At 40.2% G+C, this 23,952-nt stretch overlaps 1 protein-coding gene across 1 annotated transcript in view; it reads right to left on the bottom strand.

Annotated features, from left to right (window-relative positions):
- Window positions 1-23,952, bottom strand: part of LOC126426437 (zinc finger protein 726-like) — a 115,449-nt gene that overhangs the window by 35,476 nt on the left and 56,021 nt on the right. Inside the window, exon 6 of the mRNA XM_050088354.1 lies at window positions 3,775-3,812. Coding sequence (XP_049944311.1) covers window positions 3,775-3,812 — 38 coding nt within the window. The remainder of the gene's footprint in view (window positions 1-3,774; window positions 3,813-23,952) is intronic.

The following is a 23,952-nucleotide window of genomic DNA, read 5'->3' as shown; positions in this document are numbered from 1 at the left end:
CTTTACAACTACTGCTTCCCTTTCATGACCCTCGACTCTTATAACTGCCATGTACTTTCTGTACAAATTGTAAATAGCCTTTCGCTCCCTGTATTTTACCCCTGCCACCTTTAGAACTTGAAAGAGAGTATTCCAGTCAACATTGTCAAAAGCTTTCTCTAAGTCTACAAATGCTAGAAACGTAGGTTTGCCTTTCCTTAATCTTACTTCTAAGATAAGTTGTAGGGTCAGTATTGCCTCACGTGTTCCAACATTTCTACGGAATCCAAACTGATCTTCCCCGAGGTCTGCTTCTTCCAGTTTTTCCATTCGTCTGTAAAGAATTTGCGTTAGTATTTTGCAGCTGTGACTTATTAAACGGATAGTTCAGTAATTTTCACATCTGTCAACACCTGCTTTCTTTGGGATTGGAATTATTATATTCTTCTTGAAGTCTGAGGTAATTTCGCCTGTCTCATACATCTTGCTCGCCAGATGGAAGAGTTTTGTCAGGACTGGGCCTCCCAAGGTCGTCAGTAGTTCTAATGGAATGTTGTCTACTCCTGGGGCCTTGTTCCGACTCAGGTCTTTCAGTGCTCCCTCAAACTCTTCATGCAGTATCATATCTCCCATTTCATCTTCATCTACATCCTCTTCCATTTCCATAATATTGTCCTCAAGAACATCGCCCCCGTATAGACCCTCTATACACTCCTTCCACCTTTCTGCTTTCCCTTCTTTGCTTAGAACTGGGTTTCCATCTGATGTCTTGATATTCATGCAAGTGGTTCTCTTTTCTCCAAAGGTCTCTCTAATTTTCCTGTAGGTAGTATCTATCTTACCCCTCATGAGATAAGCCTCTACATCCTTACATTTGTCTTCTAGCAATCCCTGCTTAGCCATTCTGCACTTCCTATCGATCTCATTTTTGAGACATTTGTATTCATTTTTGCCTGCTTCACTTGCTGCATTTTTGTATTTTCTCCTTTCATCAATTAAATTCAGTATCTCTTCTGTTACCCAAGTATTTCTACTAGCCCTCGTCTTTTTACCTACTTGATCCTCTGCTGCCTTCACTACTTCATGCCTCAAAGCTACCCATTCTTCGTCTACTGTGTTTCTTTGCCCCATTCCTGTCAATTGTTCCCTTATGCTCTCCCTGAAACTCTGTACAACCTCTGGTTCTTTCAGTTTATCCAGGTCCCATTTCCTTAAATTCCCACCTTTTTGCAGTTTCTTCAGTTTTAATCTACAGGTCATAACCAATAGATTGTGGCCAAATTCCACATCTGCCCCTGGAAATGTCTTACAATTTAAAATCTGGTTCCTAAATCTCTGTCTTACCATTATATACTCTATCTGAAACCTTCTAGTACCTCCAGGGTTCTTCTATGTATACAACCTTCTTTCATGATTCTTGAACCAAGTGTTAGCTATGATTAAGTTATGCTCAATGCAAAATTCTACCAGGCAGCTTCCTCTTTCATTTCGTAGCCCCAATCCATATTCACCTACTACGTGTCCTTTTCTTCCTTTTCCTACTGTCAAATTCCAGTCACCCATGACTATTAAATTATCATCTCCCTTCACTACCCGAATAATTACTTTTATCTCATCATACATTTCATCAATTTCTTCATCTGCAGAGCTACTTGGCATATAAAGTTGTACTACTGTAGTAGGTGTGGGCTTTGTGGTTATCTTTGCCACAATTTGGCATTCACTATGCTGTTTGTAGTAGCTTACCCGCACTCCTATTTTTTATTCATTATTAAACCTACTCCTGCATTACCCCTATTTGATTTTGTATTTATAACCCTGTATTCACCTGATGAAGTCTTGTTCTTCCTGCCACCGAACTTCACTAATTCCCACTGTATCTAACTTTAACCCATCCATTTCCCTTTTTAAATTTTCTAACCTACCTGCCAGATTAAGGGATTTGACATTCCATGTTCCGATCTGTGGAACAAGTTTTCTTTCTCCTGATAATGATGTCCTCTTGAGTAGTCCCCACCCGGAGATCCGAATGGGGGACTATTTTACCTCCAGAATATTTTACCCAAGAGGACGCCATCATCATTTAATCTACAGTAAAGCTGCATGCCCTCAGGAAAAATTATGGCTGTAGTTTCCCCTTGATTTCTGCCGTTCGCAGTACCAAAACAGCAAGGCTGTTTTGGTAAGTGTTACAGGGCCAGATGAGTCTATCATCCAGACTGTTGCCCCTGCAACTACTGAAAAGGCTGCTGCCCCTCTTCAGGAACCACACGTTTGTCTGGCCTCTCAACAGATACCCCTCCATTGTGGTTGCACCTACGGTACGGCTATCTGTATCGTTGAGGCACGCAAGCCTCCCCACAAACGGCAAGGTCCATGGTTCATGGGGGAGGGGAATGACTTCATAGCCTGCCTTAATCTTTGAGACAAACACTACTCAAGAAAATGGTAGAAAAGGAGTGCATGTGGGCATTAAGTTTGCATCCATATTTTTCATTACTCAACAGGGCTGCAGTGATGCCATGATTAGAGAGGTAGGTGTGGATTACTCCCTCGGTGAGGCCATCTAACATCAGAATGTAAAGAACACCATGTGAAGAGTTCAGTGTACAATGGCCCTCAACACAAACAGGATAACTCTGGAGGAGTGATGCTGTAAGCAGCTGTTGGGCTTGGAAACCACAATACCTCTTCAGAAGTTGCATTACGTAAATGAGAACAGGATTTCACAGGGCATGCAACTGGAATAACACCTTTCGGAATAATGCATGCATTAACCATAGCGAAGGACCAACCACCTCTGGTACGTGATACCATGAGGAACTGACGTGCAGCTGGGAGGGCCTTCAAATCTTTACCCTAATTCTGTTTACATTTAGTAGACACACACTAAGATGCTGATTGAGTCATTGGAAAAAAAAATCCCATATGATGGCCAACATCTCAAATGGCATGCTCCTTCCAACTGGAGGCCTCCTCAGGGAGGGGGGGGGGGGGGGGGGGGGAATTCACCCACCGTAAATGACTGTTCACACCTCAGGTCACACCTCCTGAACACCTGACAGAGAAGCCAATTGGCATTTCGGCAGGTAACAAGACTAGGCAGTCACCCCTCTCTGGGCCTGGCCTGTACCAGAGAGTATGTGCGAACCCTACCTGTTGACCCGGAGCTGAGAATTATGCATTACCTAGTCACCTGTAATGTGTCTAATGAATGGGGCAGCCTTCAGGAACACACCAGGGCAAAAGAGAAACGAAGATAATGAGGATTCTCTAGCTAAGTCTTCACAACGTTACTGAAACTGGCACCAGCTACTTACAATTCTTCTTGATGGTGGCCTGTAAACTGTCACCATAACAAGCTTGTGTGTTACCTGTGCACCACTGTGGCACTGCATTGAAATAGGTGTTCACCACTATATTCATTAATCTGAAAGGCTGGGAATCAGCTCCAACTTTTGGATATCTAACCAGTAACACTTTTTCTTACTTGTTCTACTGCAGTATGACATTTACTTGTGCCCATCAAGATGAATCTGTTGAATTTCAGTGATTTTCATGTGACGTTCTGCATTAAGCACAATACAGCTGCGGATATGCCACCTGAACTTTTATTTTCCTGTATGACTATCAGACGTTTGCTGTATTTATCTAGGAGTAGTCACATAATGGTTGTTGCAAAACAGCATTAATGAATAATTACAGTAGTGTGTTTTATATCTGAAGTACTTTCACAATTAATAAATAAAAATTTATATTTCTCAAAAAGTTTTGCTGTGAATTATGAAAACTTACCTTGCACTATCAGATGCGTATCTTGTTGAGGTTTCCACCTGAAATATTTGAAGAAATGGCCAGTGATTTACAACTGACGAGACAGTAAATAAATAGATTTCTATTAACGCTCACCAACATGTGATTGGTCCACAAATTGCCCTACATTAGGCTAGAAAATATCATTAAAGAGGACATGATAAACTGTGACAGTTAACAAAACAGAATGTTAGTAAGAATTTGCTCTCCATTTTCTCACTGTCTTCAGTACTGTAAATAACTACAGAAGCCAGTAATTTGGTTGTAGCCATACTTCCTACTAGACACTTCACACAGAAAAGTAAACAAAAACATCTTTAATCTGACATGCATTTATGCCTTGTGTAAAATTTTCTTTCACTTTCTTTCCATTATGAAAACTGCCATTCAGTGACAGATGAATCCATCATAATAAGTGACACTACTGGCAAACTCAGAATAGTTTCAAACATTGTAAATGGATAACAAATTAAAATTGGCATTACAAAATAACACATTCACAGATGAAGAAATATCACATTCAGAGAACTGTAGATTCTTCACAAAGAACATATGGAAGAAATTCGCAAAACTATTCCAGAACTAGACTCTACATTCATAAATGGCAATTATGTTGCAAACGGTACCAAATTTTTCATTACCTCCAGAAAAAGTCTCTCCCCGTAAAAATTCAATATTTAGATTAGACGTACATAATAATTAATGCACATGCACCAATATATCAGGATAACAAGAACAATGAAGAAGGTAAAACAGTCCTGAGAACAATGTTGAGAAGCATCTGATGAAGTTCCAGAGGAAAACATACAAGTTTTATTAAACTTTTATCTCCAGACTGGTACAGAATGCTAATGAGAACATTTTCTGCCTAAACTGCTATTAAATGTATTTATTCACAACTGGAATTTTGACTTATGCCATACTCAAGTGACAGCTTACTATGAACTAAGTGAATGTTATTAAATGTCATGCCTAGTGCTTGGGGAGTGGATATTAAGACATGCAGTATGACATGACTCTGATAGAAATTAGTACATGAAGTACTACCATGGTCTAGGCATACAGATTATGAAGAACCCCATCTTGTAATGAATATGGAATCTGTAAACATGGTTAACACAAGGAACGTATTACCTGAAAAGGAATTGTAAGGGATTCAAACCTCACACTGAGCTACCACCTGAGAATCGTACAGCTGCCAAATTAATTTTGAACAAGTACATTCAATAACAGTCATGGGAGAAAATGTTTTTCTTTATGAATGTCTGCCTGACTGTAGATGTAAGAAAAAAGGAAAAATGGTACGAAAAAGACATTTAGCATACACCATTAAAAAGATATGAGGTCAACAATAATATGATTTGAGAACATCAGACAGCTTATGTGCCAACAACAAAGCACAATTCTAAAAAGATAATGAATTTCAGAGTGAGACACAGACCAGTTGACATTAACCATTACCACTGAATAATAAGATACCTGGCCTAGAATAACCGATAACCATGTTCACATAACATCCAAAGAAATTCTATGAAAAGTTCAAGGAGGAAACAACAGCAAAAATCCTAAAATACAAGATATATCAGAGATGGCTTAGGGCAGGATGGTCCTGTGAAGGGCAGAATGATAAAGGACTAAAGGAGCAAAATACTATTGGAATACATCTGCAAAATTTTAGAAGGCTTATGACTACAAAGCAAGACTGCTTTTATTCAAAATTCTTAAAGAATCTGAAATACAGAAGACAACGCAAGTTCTCTTGAAAGAACTACTGCCTCATTGGAGTTATGAACAGACTTTAGTCAAGGCAATGGACTAAATCCATTCTTCTTTCAGATAATACTAGAAAAGTGAACATTGAACAGATGGAGCAGTTGTCAGAATCTAATACCAGAAGTTGAATACTACTTGGTTAGAAAATGGATAATGTCAAAATTGTCTTTCCAACTTTTGCAGATAATTTAGCAATACTGACAGTGTAGAGAAAGCACAGAACAGAGAGAAAGAAAAACAGTAGGCTAAGCATGACTACTCATCTTTTCTGACAAGAAGCAGTGAAGCAATAATGGGTAACAACAGGACTGCAACATCCCAATCAAATACGAAGTGTGGGAGGATCAGGGGAAGACAAATTTAAGGATCTATGAGAAGTCATGTAGCCAAATTGTGGGGAAAATGGAACCACAAGAGGAAGATTATGAAAGACTGACTTTGCATTTCAGTTAACAGAAGATGTTTATAGTAAAAATTCATTCTCCAAAATTGCAGAACCTCCGAATTGCAAGGCAGTCATCTGGCCAGAATACACACCTGTATCACAAATACTAATTTTAGAATCAACAAAAAATAGTGAAAATTACGAAAAAAAGAAATATATTAGGAAACAGAACACCAGCACAAACATTTAAATTCAGAAACAATACAGAAGTATAGATAAATACGTAGGAAAATAACTGGAGACAAAATTCAGCAAACAAGGCTAATGAGTATTAGAATACTGGAAACAAAAACTGTGCAGCAGTACTGAAACCATAAAAAAAGAAACCCTCATTGGCTTACAGGAGTACACAAAGACCTACAAGAAACTTGTATAAATAAGAAAGATATTTAAAACCAACCCAAATACAGAAACAGAATTGAGTTTGTAAATTCCCCACAGCAAAACAGTTCCAAAAAGACAAGATACAAATTGGACGTCAGGTGCATGGAAAGAAAAATGTGTACAGATGAAGAAGTAGCATAAATAAATGTAAAATCTTAGCCGGCCTGTAATTGAGCAGGAAAAAGAAATTGTTCCACATTTGTAGTACCTCCTCAGTAAAAGCATAGCGACTGTATATGTGCTGCAAAAAAGTTACAGTGAGCACTGCAAATATGCAGATAACAGTATTTGGAGTGTTTCGTTAGGCTACAGCAGTGCTCAGAAGTATTTTGCAGTTGTGTTGGTATGCTGTCACAAAAGCTCAAAAGTAAGTAACTTGTCTTAATGGTATGGTGTTCATTAACTACTATGACTCAGGTATTCACTCAGTGATTGTTTACTTGTAGAGAACTAGAAGTATAGCAAAACAGAACACTTCCTTGATGTGAGACAAGCTGTTTTGCATGTCTTCAAGATTGGGAGGTAGCAGACTAGTACTGCTAGAGACTATCGCATATCACAACCACCAACAAGTGTTCACAGTCAATGGCAAAAACAGAAAACAACAGTAATCAATAAGCCACGGTGAGGTCATCCCTGAAAAGTGAGGAGGAAGGACAGAATGATTTGTAAGCGATCAGCTGCTGCTCCAAGAGAAACATCTCAACAAATCAGGGATGACCTGAAGCAACATAATGGACTAAGCCGACATATGACTACTGCAAAAAGTCACTTAGTAACAGGTGATTTACATGATAAATGACACAAACCCACCCATAAAATAAAAAAATAGGGACAGGATAGAGTTTGCAAGGAAACCCCAAACTTGGAATGCCAACAATAAGTCTAAGGTTTTATGGAGTGACAAAAATTAATTTAATGTATTTATTTTCTGATGGTGTCCAGTATGCAGGGTGAGTCACTAACTATTGCCACCAAGAATAACTCTTAAAGTATGGTAAGAGTTGAGAAATTTGTGGGACAAAAGTTGCAAGATACAACGGGGGCCATAATATGACGTTGATTTTTAGTTGCTTCAGAAATATAAAGGTCAACTTTCTTTTTTAAATGGGATGCTGTAGTTTGTTACATATTTTCTGATAGCAGCTATAGATATGAATCCAATGATGTGTAACAGTAAGGTCTTTGAAGGTCAACAAAGGTCATAAAGGTGGCATAAACGTCCATTTACAGATGGTGTATGAAGTGATGATCATTGGTATGAATGTAGTGCTGCAATCTTCATATCATGGACTGGGCACTTATCAAAGCACATCCTCTGACAATTCTCTCTCGCGTATCTTCAGGTGTACTTGTTACATCTTTATAAACAATGTATTTTACGAATACCCACAAGGAATAATCCAGAGGCATCAAGTCTGGTGAACCAGCTAGCCATGGCACATCACCTCTGCGTCCAATCCAATGATTAGGGAACTGTCTCTGCAGCTCATTTCTAGCCGTCAGCAAAAAATGTGCCGGACACCCATCGTGTTGATACCACATTCTGTTCCTTGTATCTAAAGGTATTACTTTCAATAACAGACCTAATGTAAATGGACATTCATGCCACCTTTCTGACCTTCATTGACCTTCAAAGACCTTATTGTTGCACATCATTGGATTCGTCTCAATAGCCACTATTAGCAAATAAGTACCAAACTGTAGCATTCCATTAAAAAAAAAAAGTTGACCTTCATATCTCTGACGCGACCCAATCTAGCAACACAACACCAACATCATATTGTGGCCCCCCATTGTCCCATGCAACGTTTGTCCCACAAACATTTTGGCTACTCTCATACTTTCAGAATTATTCGAGGTGACAAGTTACTCACCCTGTATACATCACAAAAAAAATGAAGGGGCAAAACATGGATCAGGCATAGATCACTATGCATGGTGGTTGAAGTGTCATGATGTGGGGATGTTTCCTGTGCAGATACATTTTAAGAAAGAATATGATTCCTTGTAGGAGACAGAAAATGTCACATAATTGGCTCTTTCAGGAGGTCAACAATTCGAAACACACCTCTGTCTATTTTCAAATTTTTTTCAGACCAAAATCTGAAATTTTTTTTAGTGCCTAAGCCGGAGTCTGGGTCTAAATCCAACCTCTGATATGTGCTGACTTTATATGTTCACGGAGAAGCTACTTAAATCAATTTGCTGGTATCTTACTGGACCCATGGTCTGAACTCCCAATTGACCTGTTACAGAAGCTTGTGGATTCAATGCCACATTCATGTGCAGCTGTGATCAAAGCCCCTCCGTATGCATCAAATACTGATTTGTTCTTCAGAACCCAAAATAGTTTTATTCTTATATACTTAGACCTACAGTATACTTTTGAGTCAAAAGAATTACTTGTCTCTTGATGCAACATAACCTTGTTTAAACTTGTACTAAATAGATCACAATTTCATATTTTTCAGTTACCCAATGGCAGCTTTTTTCGTTACACTCTTATGTTTATGCAATTGTAATTAATGCTTTCTATAAAACATTTTTGGGTGCTACTGCAATAGGACTGTGTTTACACACACGGTGAGATGAAAAGAGCAGATAGTAAACAACAGTGGCAGAGTACAAATACTGTTTTGTTCTGCGGACCACTATGCGCAATCTGATGACCCTCGGGACAGTAGCAACAATCCTTAAGTACATTGTTTGATGTGAGCTCATCAGATCAAATCAAAGTGCATTCCAAGAAAACAACTGCCATATTTTACAGACTGTAAGGTGCACCTTAATGTTCAAGCAATATTTAAGAAAAGTATATTTTTACCATTTTTCATCACATTGCAAAGTCAGCTAAAAAATATTTTAGTTTATAAAATCAAAATGAGCTTTAAAATCACTGAAATTCACTATCGGAACTTTCCACTTTCCTTAGCATCATTGTCCTCTTTATATATAAGATGGTCTTCTCTACCATTAAGAGCATTATTTATGCTGACCCATTGATAGACTTAACAATGATGTTTTCTCTCACCCTACATCACAACTGCTTTACTGACTGACATGGTTGTTTGTTTGTAGATCATTTCAGAACTCCCTTTGTCAGGAACTCATGTTAGGCTTAATGTATCATCCATTTGTTCCAATCTTCTTCCATATACAATTTAAATACACTGAAATGCCATGGAAACTGGTATAAGCATACATATTCAAAGATAGATATATGTAAACAAGCAGAATATGACACTGCGGTCGGCAATGCCTATATAAGACAACAAGTGCAGGATGTAGCTGTTGTATCACTTACTGCTGCAACAATGGCAGATAATTAAGATTTAATCAAGTCTGAATGTGGTGTTATAGCCAGAGCATGAGGATGGGACACAACATTTCTGAGGTATCAATGAAGTGGGGATCTTCCCATATGACCATTTCACGAGTGTACAGTGAATATCAGGAATCCATTAAAATATAAAATATCTGACATCGCTGTGGCCAGAAAAAGATACTGCAGGAACGAGACGAAGAACAAATGAAGAGAATCATTCAACGTGATGGAAATGAAATCCTTGCTCCAGGTTTCAATGTTGGGCCATCAAAAAGTTTCAGTGTGCAAACCATTCAGCAAAACATCACCGATATGGCCTTTTGGAGCCAAAGGACCGCATTATTGAGCATATCTGCGATGTCTTGCAACAAGCTCTTCAGAAAAGATCTCCAATCCCTTATATTCTTTCTGATTTATCAGCCCTGCAAGATTCATGGTATCAATCCTCCCCCAGCACTACTTCAGACATTAGCCGAGTCCATGCCATGTCGTGTTGCGGCACTTCTGCATGCTCACTGGGGCCTTACACGATATTAGGCAGGCGTACCAGCTTCTTTGGCTCCTCAGTCTAGTGTATTTGTCAAGACATCAAGAAGTTGCAATTGTGCAGTAAGTCGTCCTGCAACAACAGTAAGTTCTGTATTTAACTGTCTAAATTTCTCTTTCACGGAATTTTATAAATTACTACTAAAGTGATCTAGCACAAGAAGAGAACTCTTCTTCAGTGAAATGACTTTCCTTCGCTTCAACACAATGTTAATCCATAATTTCATACCAGCCTCATTCATCCAACCCTTGTCACGTATGCTAACAACACCTGGTAGTATTTCAGGTTTCGACATTGTTCAGCACTTGAAAATGGTCACTGGATTAAGTTTAGTACCATCAACACAACACGAAAGAACATCAGTGTAGTGCATTTTTTCATGTTCACTGTTTTTATAGTTCCTGTTTTATCACCTTTCATGGTAAAAATTTTGTGACTTGGCACATCAAGTCTTTATTCACTATTTAACTTAGTTCCACATTAGTTTTCTTTCAATGTTTTATAATAATGTGACAGAACGATAATACTCTCTCTTCATACTCTTATGGCATTTTATGAGATGTTTAGGTCTTGGTTTGCATGCTAAGTCCATGACACTTCATAAACCTGTAGCACCAAACATTTTCACCCTTAATATCTATTAAGTTCCACTGCAGCACTAGCCTACAAGCATGTATTTGGGTCATTTTTGTAGTACTTGCAATATCATTTAGATGGTGTGCTTGAATCCATTTCAATACATCGTCTTTTAGTTTTGACCATTTTGTATTCAGCCCTCTATTTGCACATTTAACCCTCCTCACGTTTTTCAGTTCTCCGTTACTAGCCTGCCAATAGCAAGTGTTTTTTCTGTTGCTGGAGGACTGAAATGCTGCTCAGCTGATCTGTTTCCACATTGTTCAGCATATGATATTACTTTCTATTTATAGCCTGCATCATATGAATACCTTTTATTTTTTCCATTGTGAAACTGGCTACTATAGAGAATATTCTTCTGTTGCCAATAACACAAATCCTTTCAATTCAAGTTCGCTGGCACTGTAGACAGCAATGACACATCACGGGCTAGACAGTGCTCTGGGTTTGTTATTGTGGGGCATGAGGGAGACACTGTTAGCAAGCTTGTGAATCCCTGTAACATGTTCGTTGCGCTGGTGCACTGCTGCTGCCAATTGAACCCAATGTTGCTAGATAGAAATAGATTTCCTGCAGCATTGAATATATGGCCATTTTTAAGGAAACCGGGAATTTTGACTCAAACACTGGACTTGTTATATTAAATTTGAGTATAACACACCTCAATTTTGGAGGCAGTTTTTTTTAAGAAACAAATATGGTATCAAATCTTTGTAAGCAACGCTGGAAATTAATTTGAACAAATAATTAAGGTAACAGAAAATTTGTTATACATTCAAACTTTCAAATACAATAAGTGAGATAGCAATGTGAATCTAACATCAAGTGCACAGGATTGATTGACACTGAACATTTCCCATTTAACACTGAAACACTAACATCTATGTGTTTAATATTTTGCTCTGGTGAACTATGTTCCTCCTAAGCCAAGAGAAATGCCCATAACCTACTATCCATTGGGATTACTTTCCTGTGAGAAAAGTCTGACAGCTATGAGGGAGTATTTAAATTCACATTCATATAACTTTTGCACTAGTATCTATGAGCAATTTTAGGACTTTTCCAAGATCAGTGCTACGATGGCAAGTAGAATTTTTGTCACACATTTAAACATACTCAAACTCATTGACAAAAAAAAAGATGAATGCGGCCAAAATAATTGGACAGCAATAAACAAAGGATTCAACAAATCAAATATGCTAACTCTGCTGACACATCTCTTGAAAAATCAGATGCATAGCCAACTGCAAATTTGTCACTTTCCAGCTACAAAATATTATTCACAACTATTACATAGAAAAACACTAAAATTGAATTCAACAGTGTTATATCAAACTGTGCATTTCAACTTCAGGAGTTAAATATAGCACTGTATAGTTTTTCATTAATTAATTCTTATAAACACTGATTACAATACCACTAAATTGTACTACTAGTAAGCCAAAACTGCCAAAAGCATTAACAATACATCAAACTGTAAAGTGAATAAATAGTTGGTCTGGAACTCAACTGGATCCAGGGTATTACAATTTGAATAAAACTACTCAATTAATTTGAGCAGAACTAAATATACTGCACAATTCCAAACACCAAAAGACAGCATATTTTACACTACACCATTATCTTTATCCATAGTGAATGTGTGTTAGATAGTTTGACAAATTAACTATTATGCAGTGTGTTCAAGACATGTCCAGTTTAACTGATTGTAATTCAAACTTAGTATGTGCTATATAGTAGCCTAAAGCACCATGTAGATGAGCAGGAAATTACAATCTCACCTGATATGACGAACTTGTTTATACAGAAATATTCCCTTGTATTTATTTACTGTAACAGTTGCATATGGTGGCAGTTTATAATGTTTTCACCGATATTTAATGTAATATTTATCTTAGAATGTTTCGTAAGGTTCTAAAGTGACCAGCATGGGAAGGTGCTTATCTCAAGCTAGGCTTCACAAAATATTCACTAGAGTACCAACTAATCCAGGAGGTACATTGAGGAAGGAAGATGGGTAATATATAAAGACAGCACATGAGACACTAGAACTGCTCCTCAAAAGTCATTGTCCTCAATATGCTCTGGTGGATAACATAGACCAGAATGCAACCCCTGGAAGACAATAGTTCTCAGGCACTGAAAGAGAGGACTGAGAGTGTGGCAAGCTCAGTAAAATCCAGTTGGCGGTGGGAAAATCCTAATGGGTCAAGTCACCTGGCTCAGATTGAATCTTTCCAGCTCTCTTGAAACAAGTAGGAGAGAATCTTGTAAGAGTCCTGTGCAGGTTGTTCAGGGTTAGCCTAGCAGGGGGAGTCATTCCCAATGCCTGGAGGGCAGTGAAGGTTGTCTTTATTCCAAAGCCAGGAGAATTGATCATACGAAGGCCAAGGATATGAGACCGATCAGTCTGGTTAATGTACATGTTGGGGAGAGGAGGCTAACTAGAGCTCCTCTGCATTCAAACCCCAACACACACAACCAGGTATATCAAGCGAGACAGCTCTCCATCTGTTTGTTGGGAGGGTGGAGAAAGGACTTTGCTTTCAAGAAATAGCCCTCTGCATCTTCCTGGGCATCGAGGGGGCTTTTAGTAACACAACCTTCGATTCCATGGTTAGGGCAACAGAGGTGGATGACCTAGCGACCACTATATGTAGGTGGACTAGGGCCATGCTTAGTGGAAGGAGGGTAGAGGCCTCATGATGAATGAAAAAATGGTAATTAACACCACTAGAGGTTGTCCACAAGGAGGAGTTTTGTCCACTTTATTGTGGAATCTAGTGGTGAATGAACTCATTGAGAAACTAAATTCCAGGCAATGCTTTTGCCAAGGATACGCAGATGAACTTGTCTTAGTAATACCTGGCAAACTTACTGATACAATTAGGAATATGGCACAAGATGCATTGGACAATGTGCAAGACTGGTACATTAAATAGGACCTAAACGTTAATCCTAACAGTCTTGTGGTATCAATCACGAAGAAACACATCCAACACTAAAGTTGGAATCTAAAGCTTTTCGATGACACTCTACCTGCGAAGGGGATAGTGAAATATCTAGGGGTAATCTTAGATGAGAAACTATCACAGACCCCTCACATTAAGAGCATGTGCTCCAAGGCGAATTGTACTCTAGTGAGTACCAGAAGGGCTTGTGACAAAAACTGGGGTCTAAGATCCTGAGTTATGCACTGGACACACACCACAGTGGTTAGACTTAGGATCTCCTATGGGGCCATATTGTCGTGGAAGAAAGTACAACAGCAGGTTGCAGCTAAGGAGCTTGCTAAGGTGCAGAGACTGACCTGCTTCGCCGTAACAGGCGGAATTAATAGCACACCAATCGCTGGGACGTAAGCCATGCTGGACATGCCTCCACTACATCTTTGGGTTAAGATGAAGGCAGCAGCTGGTGCATACAGACTCAAAACTGGTAAAAACTGGATTGCATTAGGACATCTAGATACACACACACACACACACACACACACACACTAAAACAGTGATGCAAATATAGGAATGGCTTGGGAAATGCTGCCCGACTACACTACTGGCCATTAAAATTGCTACAACAAGAAGTGCAGATAATAAACGGATATTCATTGCACAAATATATTATACTAGAACTGACATTTGACTACATGTTCACGCAATTTGGGTGCATAGATCCTGAGAAATCAGCACCCAGACCGACCACCTCTGGCCGTAATCACGGCCTTGATACACTTGGGCATTGAGTCAAAGAGAGCTTGTATGGCATGTACAGGTACAGCTGCCCATGAAGCTTCAACATGATATCACAGTTCATCACAAGAATTGACTGGCGTATTGTGATGAGCCAGTTGCTCGGCCACCATTGACCAGATGTTTTCAATTGGTGAGAGATCTGGAGAATGTGCTGGCTAGGGCAGCAGTCGAACATTTTCTGTATCCAGACATGTGGTAGTGCATTATCCTGCTGAAATGTAGGGTTTCCCAGGGATCGAATGAGGGGTAGAGCCACAGGTCGTAACACATCTGAAGTGTAACATCCACTGTTCAAAGTGCCGTCAATGCAAACAAGAGGTGACCAAAACGAGTAACCAATGGCACCCCATACCATCACGCCCAGTACACGCTTCCAATGTGCGCTCACCGCAATGTCACCAAACACGACTGCGACCATCATGATGCTGTAAACAGAACCTGGATTCATCCAAAAAAATTATGTTTTGCCATTCGTGCACAAAGGTTTGTCGTTGAGTATACCATCGCAGGCGCTCCTGTCTGTGATGCAGTGTCTAGGGTAACCGCAGCCATGGTCTCCGAGCTGATAGTCCATGCTGCTGCAAACATCATCGAACTGTTCATGCAGATGGTTGTTGTCTTGCAAACATCCCCATCTGTTAACTCAGGGATCGAGACATTGCTGCACGATCCGTTACAGCCATGTGGATAAGATGCCTGTCATCTCGACTGCTGGTGATACAAGGCCATCGAGATCCAGCACAGCTTTCCGTATTACCATCCTGACCCCACCGATTCCATATTGTGCTAACAGTCATTGGATCTCGACCAACCTGAGCAGCAATGTTACGATAAGATAAGCCGCAATCGCGATAGGCTACAATCTGACCTCTATCAAAGTCGGAAACGTGATGGTACGCATTTCTCCTCCTTACACGAGGCATCACAACAACGTTTCACCAGGCAACGCCGGCCTACTGCTGTCTGTGTATGAGAAATAGGTTGGAAACTTTCCTCATGTCAGCACATTGTAGGTGTTGCCACCGGCGCCAACCTTGTGTGAATGCTCTGAAAAGCTAATCATTTGCATATCATAGCATCTTCTTCCTGTCGGTTAAATTTCGCATCTGTGGCACGTCATCTTCGTGGTGTAGCAATTTTATCGGCCAGTAGTGTTTATAACAACTCCCAACTGCTTCAACAAGCCTTACACAATATAATAATAGGAAGCAGGGAGCAATGGGAAAACAGTTTGACACGATACAGGGGACATTGTCTGGTTCACTGATGGGTCGAAATCAGACCAAGGCGCTGGGGCCGGGTTGTACAGGTTTCGGCAAAGACTGGAGGGCATCATCTCTCTAGGAAAACTGGCCTCTGTATTCCAACCTGAAATTACTGCAATCAGAGCGTACGTGGAGGAGAATATATGTAGGTGCTACAAGGACCATAGCATCTACTTCTATTCAGACAGCCAGGTAGCCCTGAAATCATTGGCAGCTCCTGCAAGAGATATAAGATTATAGCAGAATGTCACAGGGTTCTGGTGGAGCTAGGGAAAGCAATAGCGTAAACTTAATGTGGGTCCCTGGTCACTCAGCGATTGATGGCAAAGAACAAGTCAACAGATTGGCCAGGATGGGGGCCAAAGACTCCATTCATTGGACCAGAACCTGTCCCGACAATCACCAAGGCTATGATCAAACTAGAACTATGGAACTGGCTTAGAAGACAGCACATAGAATACTGGACCAAGATCTCTAAGCAAAAACATGGTAAGGTAATGATGCCAAAGCAGGGTTTTAAAAGAAGCTCTGTAATCCTGGGCTTGAACAGGAAAGAGATTAAACTCATAGTTCGACTGATGATCAGCCATGGGAATTTCAAAAAACACCTACATACAACGGGTATAACTGAAGACCGTAAATGTAGCATCTGTGATGAGAGTGAAGAAATTGCATCACACCTATTTCCAATGCATGGCACTGGAGAGCAAGAGAGACAGAATTTTCAGTGCAACTAGAAGTGAAGAAATTGTGTCTAACAAAGAAATGGTAGGGAGACTCCTTGCACTATCTAAGGGCACTGGTGGTTGGCTTTACTAGATATACAGGGAGCAATACTGCACAATAAACTGTTTTGGTGCGGGCAGTGTCTCAGCTTCTCTGCCAAAATCAAATTAAATCCATCATCCTTTGGTGAATTTGTGTTCAGGCATTTTTGACAAATTAATTATTATGCAGTGTGATCAAGATGGGTCCAGTTCAATTGGTTGTAATTCAAACTTGGTATGTGCTACATAGTAACCTAAAGCACCATGTAAATGAGTAGGAAATTATGATTTCATCTGATATGACTAACTTGTTTCTATATAAATATTTCCTTGTACTGACTTATTTTAACAGTTGCATATTATGGCAGTTTATCATGTTTTCACTGATATTTAATGTAATATTTATCTTAGAATGTTTGGTAAGCTTCCAAAGTGACCAGTATGGGAAGGTGCTTATTTCAAGTTGCATTAGTTTCAGTAAAAACAATGTACTTTCAATCACTTATTTTGTAAGATGTTTTGAAAATGACTAGCATGGTATGGTTTCTTGAGGTTTTAAATAAGCAGTGCTGCTGTGCCTCATAGTCTTTGGTAATGTATCTGTGTTTCTCACATGGTCTGGGCCAGTGAACTGTTACTGTTAAGTCTGCATACAGTAGTTGAACAGAAGTCTCTGGACAGCTAACCAGTTGTGCCATTTCAGCTCTCTAAAATTGCATGGATGATAAGACTTTGAGCAATACGTGAGGATTTTGGCATTTTCTCATTACATTCAATTGTTGTACGTTCTTGTGACTGCTGAACTTTCACTTTGCGCAACTGATAGTTCTGTTTTGTACTGAACTTCGACTGACAGTGCCACGGCATCACTGATGATTAACACTCAGTTGGAACTTAGATTTTAGTTCCAATTTCACATTATCTTATGTAACTGGGGAATCCGTCAAATATCTGTAATTATTCACATAATTGAACTGCATTATCTTCAATCTTAAGTGTTCAACCTTGCTATGTGATCCTATATAATTGAATTTAATGATTTAAAGTCTGGCCATTTCTACTTTTGTGTCTTACATTGACATTATAAACCATTCAACTTAACTTTGCCACTGTGTTTACATTTAGTTATTATTTAGTTTTCACTGCATTAAATTCATTTGAACAACTTGTTTCAGTATACATTAACTATTGCAATATATGCCTAACTTCATACTTTTCAATGTTGCTTGACTGACAAAATCTACTGTAGACAGCTGGTGGTTTTGACAGGGTAGATGCTCAGTGGTAGATGGCCTTCACCCATGCATGGGACTGTAGAGAGACATTCCGAAATCAGCTTTGTACACTACCCTGAAACTCAAAACATCATAAGACCAATTTCAGAATATTAACATTACACATCTTGATGGAATTTTCACAGTAAGGAGTCAGCTCACAGTGTCAGTAGCTGGACTGAAATCACCATCAGTGAGCCGACTGGCACACAAACTGAAGATGACACACAAGGCCAAAACATTCAATTTGCTCTTTCAAATCTATTTCGTTGTGGAATATTGTAATGGAGTTCCTCCTTTCAGTACCACATCAACATCAAAATGACAGATTTTGAGATGATCAATTTCTGTTCATTTAATACTGTGTAACCACTTAATAGAAAAAAGGCACCTGGACAATATGAGATGGCTGTACAATACTGCTCATATTACACTGAACTTGTTCCTTCTCCAACAGCAGCATATCAAACGTCTGAGTCCATTGAAGTTTCCTAGTGATTGGAAGAAGGCACCAATCAATCATATTCTCAATTAGTGTCACCTGATAGATGCACATAATCATAGCAAAATGAAGCACGTGCATGAATAATGCTATATGGCACATTTCCAAGATTTTAGGAAATCGATAAAAACCGTTAATAATAATGTAATAGCAGACATTTATTGTTTGCAAATGCAGACTGTTGAAAATGGTTGTGCTTTTTAATATTGCACTGAAGATAGGTTTTAGAAAATAAATAATTATTAAAATGGAAAAACAGTGTATAGCAACTGATATACAGCATTACTGTATATCACACTCTACTATAATGATAAGGTTGCCTACAATCTCAAAGTTTTAAATAAAAAAAATTATAGCAAGATACAGACTAACATTTATTGTAAACTGATTACTTTAGTCTTAAAAAAAAAAGATGAGTTTATTATCAAGGTGAGACCCAAAGCTGGCACATTACACTCAGTTGGCACAATGAATATTTTCATAAAATTCCTGGATTTTGATTCTCTGTATTTCGTCACATCCAACAGATTGCCTTTCTTCTTCTTCTTCTTCTTACAAGTTTCAGTACCCCATGGTAGAGCAACCAAAAACCAAAATGCAACAGAATGTCTTTTACTTCATGTTCAAAACTATGTTTCACAATACAATGTCTTTCACATGGATGAAACACACTTGTGTCTTGAGGATCATCACTGCATAGCTTCAACCAGAGCACAGCAGTAATTTTCAAAGTAGGTGGCATTTTGAAAACCAGCTAAACGGATTCTATTCCCTTGAAATCTTCCATCATCTCCTGAATGGTCAACTTTGAAGGCTCTACAGAGGCTTAAGCAATGACATGCTTCCATTCTAAAGGAGCCATAACTTTTGGCACTTCCTTTCCTCAATCATTGCGAAGTTCCTGTCACAATGTAGGAAAATATGACTCAAACATAAAAACTTTTTATGTATTTCTACACAGTACTTGCAGTTGACCAGATAGAAATACAGTGTTAAAATTCTCCAGTTCTTGTTCTGCCCAACATGGTGGTCAGACCATATAATTAGTTTGTGTTCCATACCTTCTTCAAGCATCACAAACTTAATCGGACAGGAAACTATTTTGGCTGAACCATACCTTGCACCAGATCCAATCCCTAAATTTACCGTGTTAGTTAAGTACCATAGTCATGAACCATGAAATTATATGACGGTAGCTGTCTACGGCAGAATACCATGGAATGTGCCAATGTATGACAAAGTAGAACCTGTTGTAGGTCCACACATGTAACATATATATTGTTGTTCCTTTGTAACCATTTCTGTGTTGCTTTTTTAGCAGTTTGTAGGCTCTCTGCTTTTTCATGACAACTGACTAAATTTTATGTTGTGCATTTGTATCTCATCTGAAGCTGCGATCATAAAGAATCATTACATTCTGCACAGATTGAGAATGTGGCACAGACATTCTTTCGAAGATTTACTCTTACTTTGAGAAACTCAAACTGAGTTCGTGAATCAGAGACCTGTCATCATTTGATATGACATGTGGCCTACACAAATATTTTCCTCAACCATCTGCAGGAGTGGTCACTCCACTTTCCAGTTTATGTTGAAGAGAGTTTTCATTGCTGGGTGATGCAGACTACATCAAGCAATGTTTTTTGATGCACTTCTTTTGACTGGACTTCATATTTGAAAGTAGCTTGTTTCCATGAAGTACCATCTGTCTTACCTTCCTTTCGTCTGGCTGGCACGCTTATTTACGTGGAGTTATCAAGTAAATTGACTTCTTTGTGCATCAAGGCATGGTATTCTTTGTACTGCTTTAACTTAATTTACATATTTACATCCTAGAATCCTTCTTTTGAACACACTTCTGTATTGTGTACATGATCTTGAAACATGCTGTCAATATTACTACCCAATATTCAACTCCACATTCTCTTCTAATAATATAGCAGTGTGTATTCTACTTTTTCATCAATGATGAAGACAGAACTGTAGTTAGTTTTATCCATGTTATTCATTTTTATTGTAATATTGTCGGAAGATGCACATAAGGTATGTTGTTAGAGCAATGTACTCCACAGGGCACATATGTTACCATTCAGGACACATGTTATTCTATGGACATATGTCCTTTTACAAAACCAATCAAACCAATCCAACATTATTCCACTCACTTGCGTTGGTGGCTGTTTTGCAGGAACTACTTTTCCTTTTGTGATTTATGTTTCAATCCACCACCATGAAGTCTCTCTCTTAATATCCCACCAACTACCCCAAGTTAATTTTTCTTTTATGTGTATTATTTGCACTTTTCAAACAACTAGCTGCAAGCGTCACCTTGCTACACTATGCAATTCTTGTAACACCGGACACCACCTCTCTGCCATATAAATCACGTATTATGTTTATATTGTTCTAAAGTCCTCTTATCGTGGCATGGTGCAGACCACTGCTTCTGAACGTGTTACTTTTTACTGAACGTGTTAAAAGCAACACCAAAACCCTTTACCCACTCAACAGTGTAGTACTTGTTGCTCAGTACTTGTTGTTATTCAATGGGGTCAAATAACAGACAACTTTCACACATGCATCTTTAAAAGCTGTACTTTAAATTGGCCATAACTGCCAAATATTAGAATTATGGGGCAAGTTTCAATGTCAGATCAACTACAGTGCTGATGTCTTGCAAGTCTTCATAGATACAAGTAATGGAAAATCCGGGATGGAATGTAACAATATTATGAAGAGCAAAGTTGATTGGTTGGTTGGTTTTGAGTATAAAGGGACCAAACTACATGGTCATCAGTCCCTTTTTCCTGACAGAAGCAAGGCTCACGGAACAGAAATATCCGACACCACACCTAAAAAGAAAACAAATGGAAAGAACAAAAAGCGGAGAAAACATCCATCACAAGGAAAAGTAGAAGAGAGTATTAAAACCATGGAGCATATATTCTGGGCTGGCTGATCACAATAATAAAAGAGGATGAGCAAGCCACTCTGCAACACATTAAAACGTCCATCCCAAAAAGACAAGGTGAGATGAGCACACGTAGGGAAAAGACGACCACGAAGACAAAGAAATGCAAAGAAAGTGTGACAGAGTTACAATGGAGGGAGGGTGACGACCTCAGAGAGCAGACTAAGTGCCCACGAATAAAACGCAAAACTAAATCTGCTGCTGAAACATTGTTACCCAACAACAAAGGTACGGTGCTGGGTAGGTTAAAAGTCCACCATAGAGTGGCTGAAAGTGGGCATTTGGTTGGTTGGCTTGTGGGATTGAAGGGACCAGACTGCTACGGTCATCGGTCCCTTTTTCAAAAATTTCAAACACCCACAAGAATAAAAACGAACAATGGAAAAGACTGCAGATGACACAGGACAGTGTGACTGGTTGGCCGACCATAGAGACAGAAAAGGAAAAGCCAACCATCTACATCTACATCTACATTTATACTCTGCAAGCCACCCAATGGTGTGTGGCGGAGGGCACTTTACATGCCACTGTCATAACCTCCCTTTTCTGTTCCAGTCGCGTATGGTTCGCGGGAAGAATGACTGTCTGAAAGTCTCCGTGCACGCTCGAATCTCTCTAATTTTACATTCGTGATCTCCTCGGGTGGTATAAGTAGGGGGAAGCAACCACCGAGAAACACATTAAAAACTCAGTCTAAAATCTTAGGCCGAAGGCCAGACTCAACACAAAAAAGGCAAACACTTAGATTAAGTGATAAAAAAACCCTGCCCAAATAAAACGCAAAACTAAGCCTGTCATGGCAGTGTCATCTGTTAAAAGGGCAGAGAGTATATCAGGCAGCGCAAATGTCTGCCTGGGCACAGCTAAAAGGGGACAGGTCAACAAAATGTAGACCACCGTCAAAGCCGCCCGACAGCGACATAGAGGCGGATCCTCATGAGGCAGTAAATAACTGTGCGACAGCCGGTGTGACCAATGCGGAGCCGACAAAGATCAAATGAGTCCCTGCAAGTGGCTCGCATGGATGACTGCCGCACAGTTGTCGTCTCCTTGATAGCATAGAGTCAGATCGCGCCATTCAGTGTCCCAAAGCGTGAAAACTTTGTGGCGTAAGAATGCTTACAAATCAGTCTCCGGGAGGCCAATGTCCAGAGTTGGTTCACTGGTGGCCTGTTTGGCCAGGCGGTCAACATGTTCATTGCCCAGGATGCCGACATGACCAGGGGTCCAAAGAAAGACCACAGAGTGGCCACAATGGGCAAAACTATGGAGGGACTCCTGGACAGCCATCACCAGATGAGAGCGAGGGAAGCACTGGCCGATAGCTCGTAAACTGCTCATGGAGTCGCCACAGATAACAAAGGAGTCACCTGAGCAGAAGCAGATACACTCTAGGGCACGAAAGATGGCAACCAGCTCAGCAGTGAAAACGCTCTCGGCTCTGAGCACTATGGGACTCAACTGCTGAGGTCATTAGTCCCCTAGAACTTAGAACTAGTTAAACCTAACTAACCTAAGGACATCACAAACATCCATGCCCGAGGCAGGATTCGAACCTGCGACCGTAGCGATCTTGCGGTTCCAGACTGCAGCGCCGTTAACCGCATGGCCACTTCAGCCGGCTGAAAACGCTGCAGCCAGCCGGCAATGAATGTTGTTCATAGTGGTCCCCTAGAGTGAGAGCTTAACCGACACGGCCAGCAACCATCGAACCGTCAGTGTAAACAACGCCAGAGCCCTGATATGTGGCAAGGATGGAAAGAAAGCGGCGGCGGAAGGCCTCTGGAGTGACTGAGCTCTTCGGGCCCTGTGCCAATTCAAGCCGAAGGCAAGGGCAGGGCACACACTATTGGGCTGTACGCAGAGGGGCCTGAAAAGGAGGTGGAAGAGGGAAATCCCCAAGCCCGGAGAGAAGCTCTCCAACACGGACCGCGATCATACAACTCGACCGGGGCAGACATTCTGGGAGATGGACGACAGACCGAGGGAACAGGAGACGATAATTAGGATGCCCGGGCAAGCTACAAACATGCGTAGTATAAGCGGCCAGTAAACGTTGGCGCCGTATCCGCAGTGGAGGGACACCTGCCTCCAGAAGTATGCTGTCCACAGGGCTGGTCCGGAAAGCACCAGTGGCAAGTCGGATCACGCTGTGAAGGATTGGGTCCAGCACCCGCAACACAGACAGGACTGGATTAACGCCTGGTAGGGCCGTAAGAGGGTAGATCGGTCGGCACCCCAGCTGGTATGGCGCAAGCATCGTAGAGCATTAAGATGCCGCCAACTCATCCGTTTAAGCTGCCGAATATGTGGAATCCAAGTCAACAGGGCATCAAAAACCACATCCAAAAACCGATGTGTCTCCACCACACAAGAAGTTCGCCGGCACGATAAAGCCACGGCTCAGGGTGAACTCTTTGTCGTTGGGAGAAATGCATAACGCAGGTCTTGGCAGCCGAAAACTGGAAGCCATACGCTACAGCCCAACACTGCGCCTTGCGGATAGTGCCCTGCAG

This window comes from Schistocerca serialis, chromosome 11, assembly GCF_023864345.2.
Source record: "Schistocerca serialis cubense isolate TAMUIC-IGC-003099 chromosome 11, iqSchSeri2.2, whole genome shotgun sequence".
NCBI lineage: Eukaryota > Metazoa > Arthropoda > Insecta > Orthoptera > Acrididae > Schistocerca > Schistocerca serialis.
This window is presented reverse-complemented; position numbering and strand designations above follow the sequence as displayed.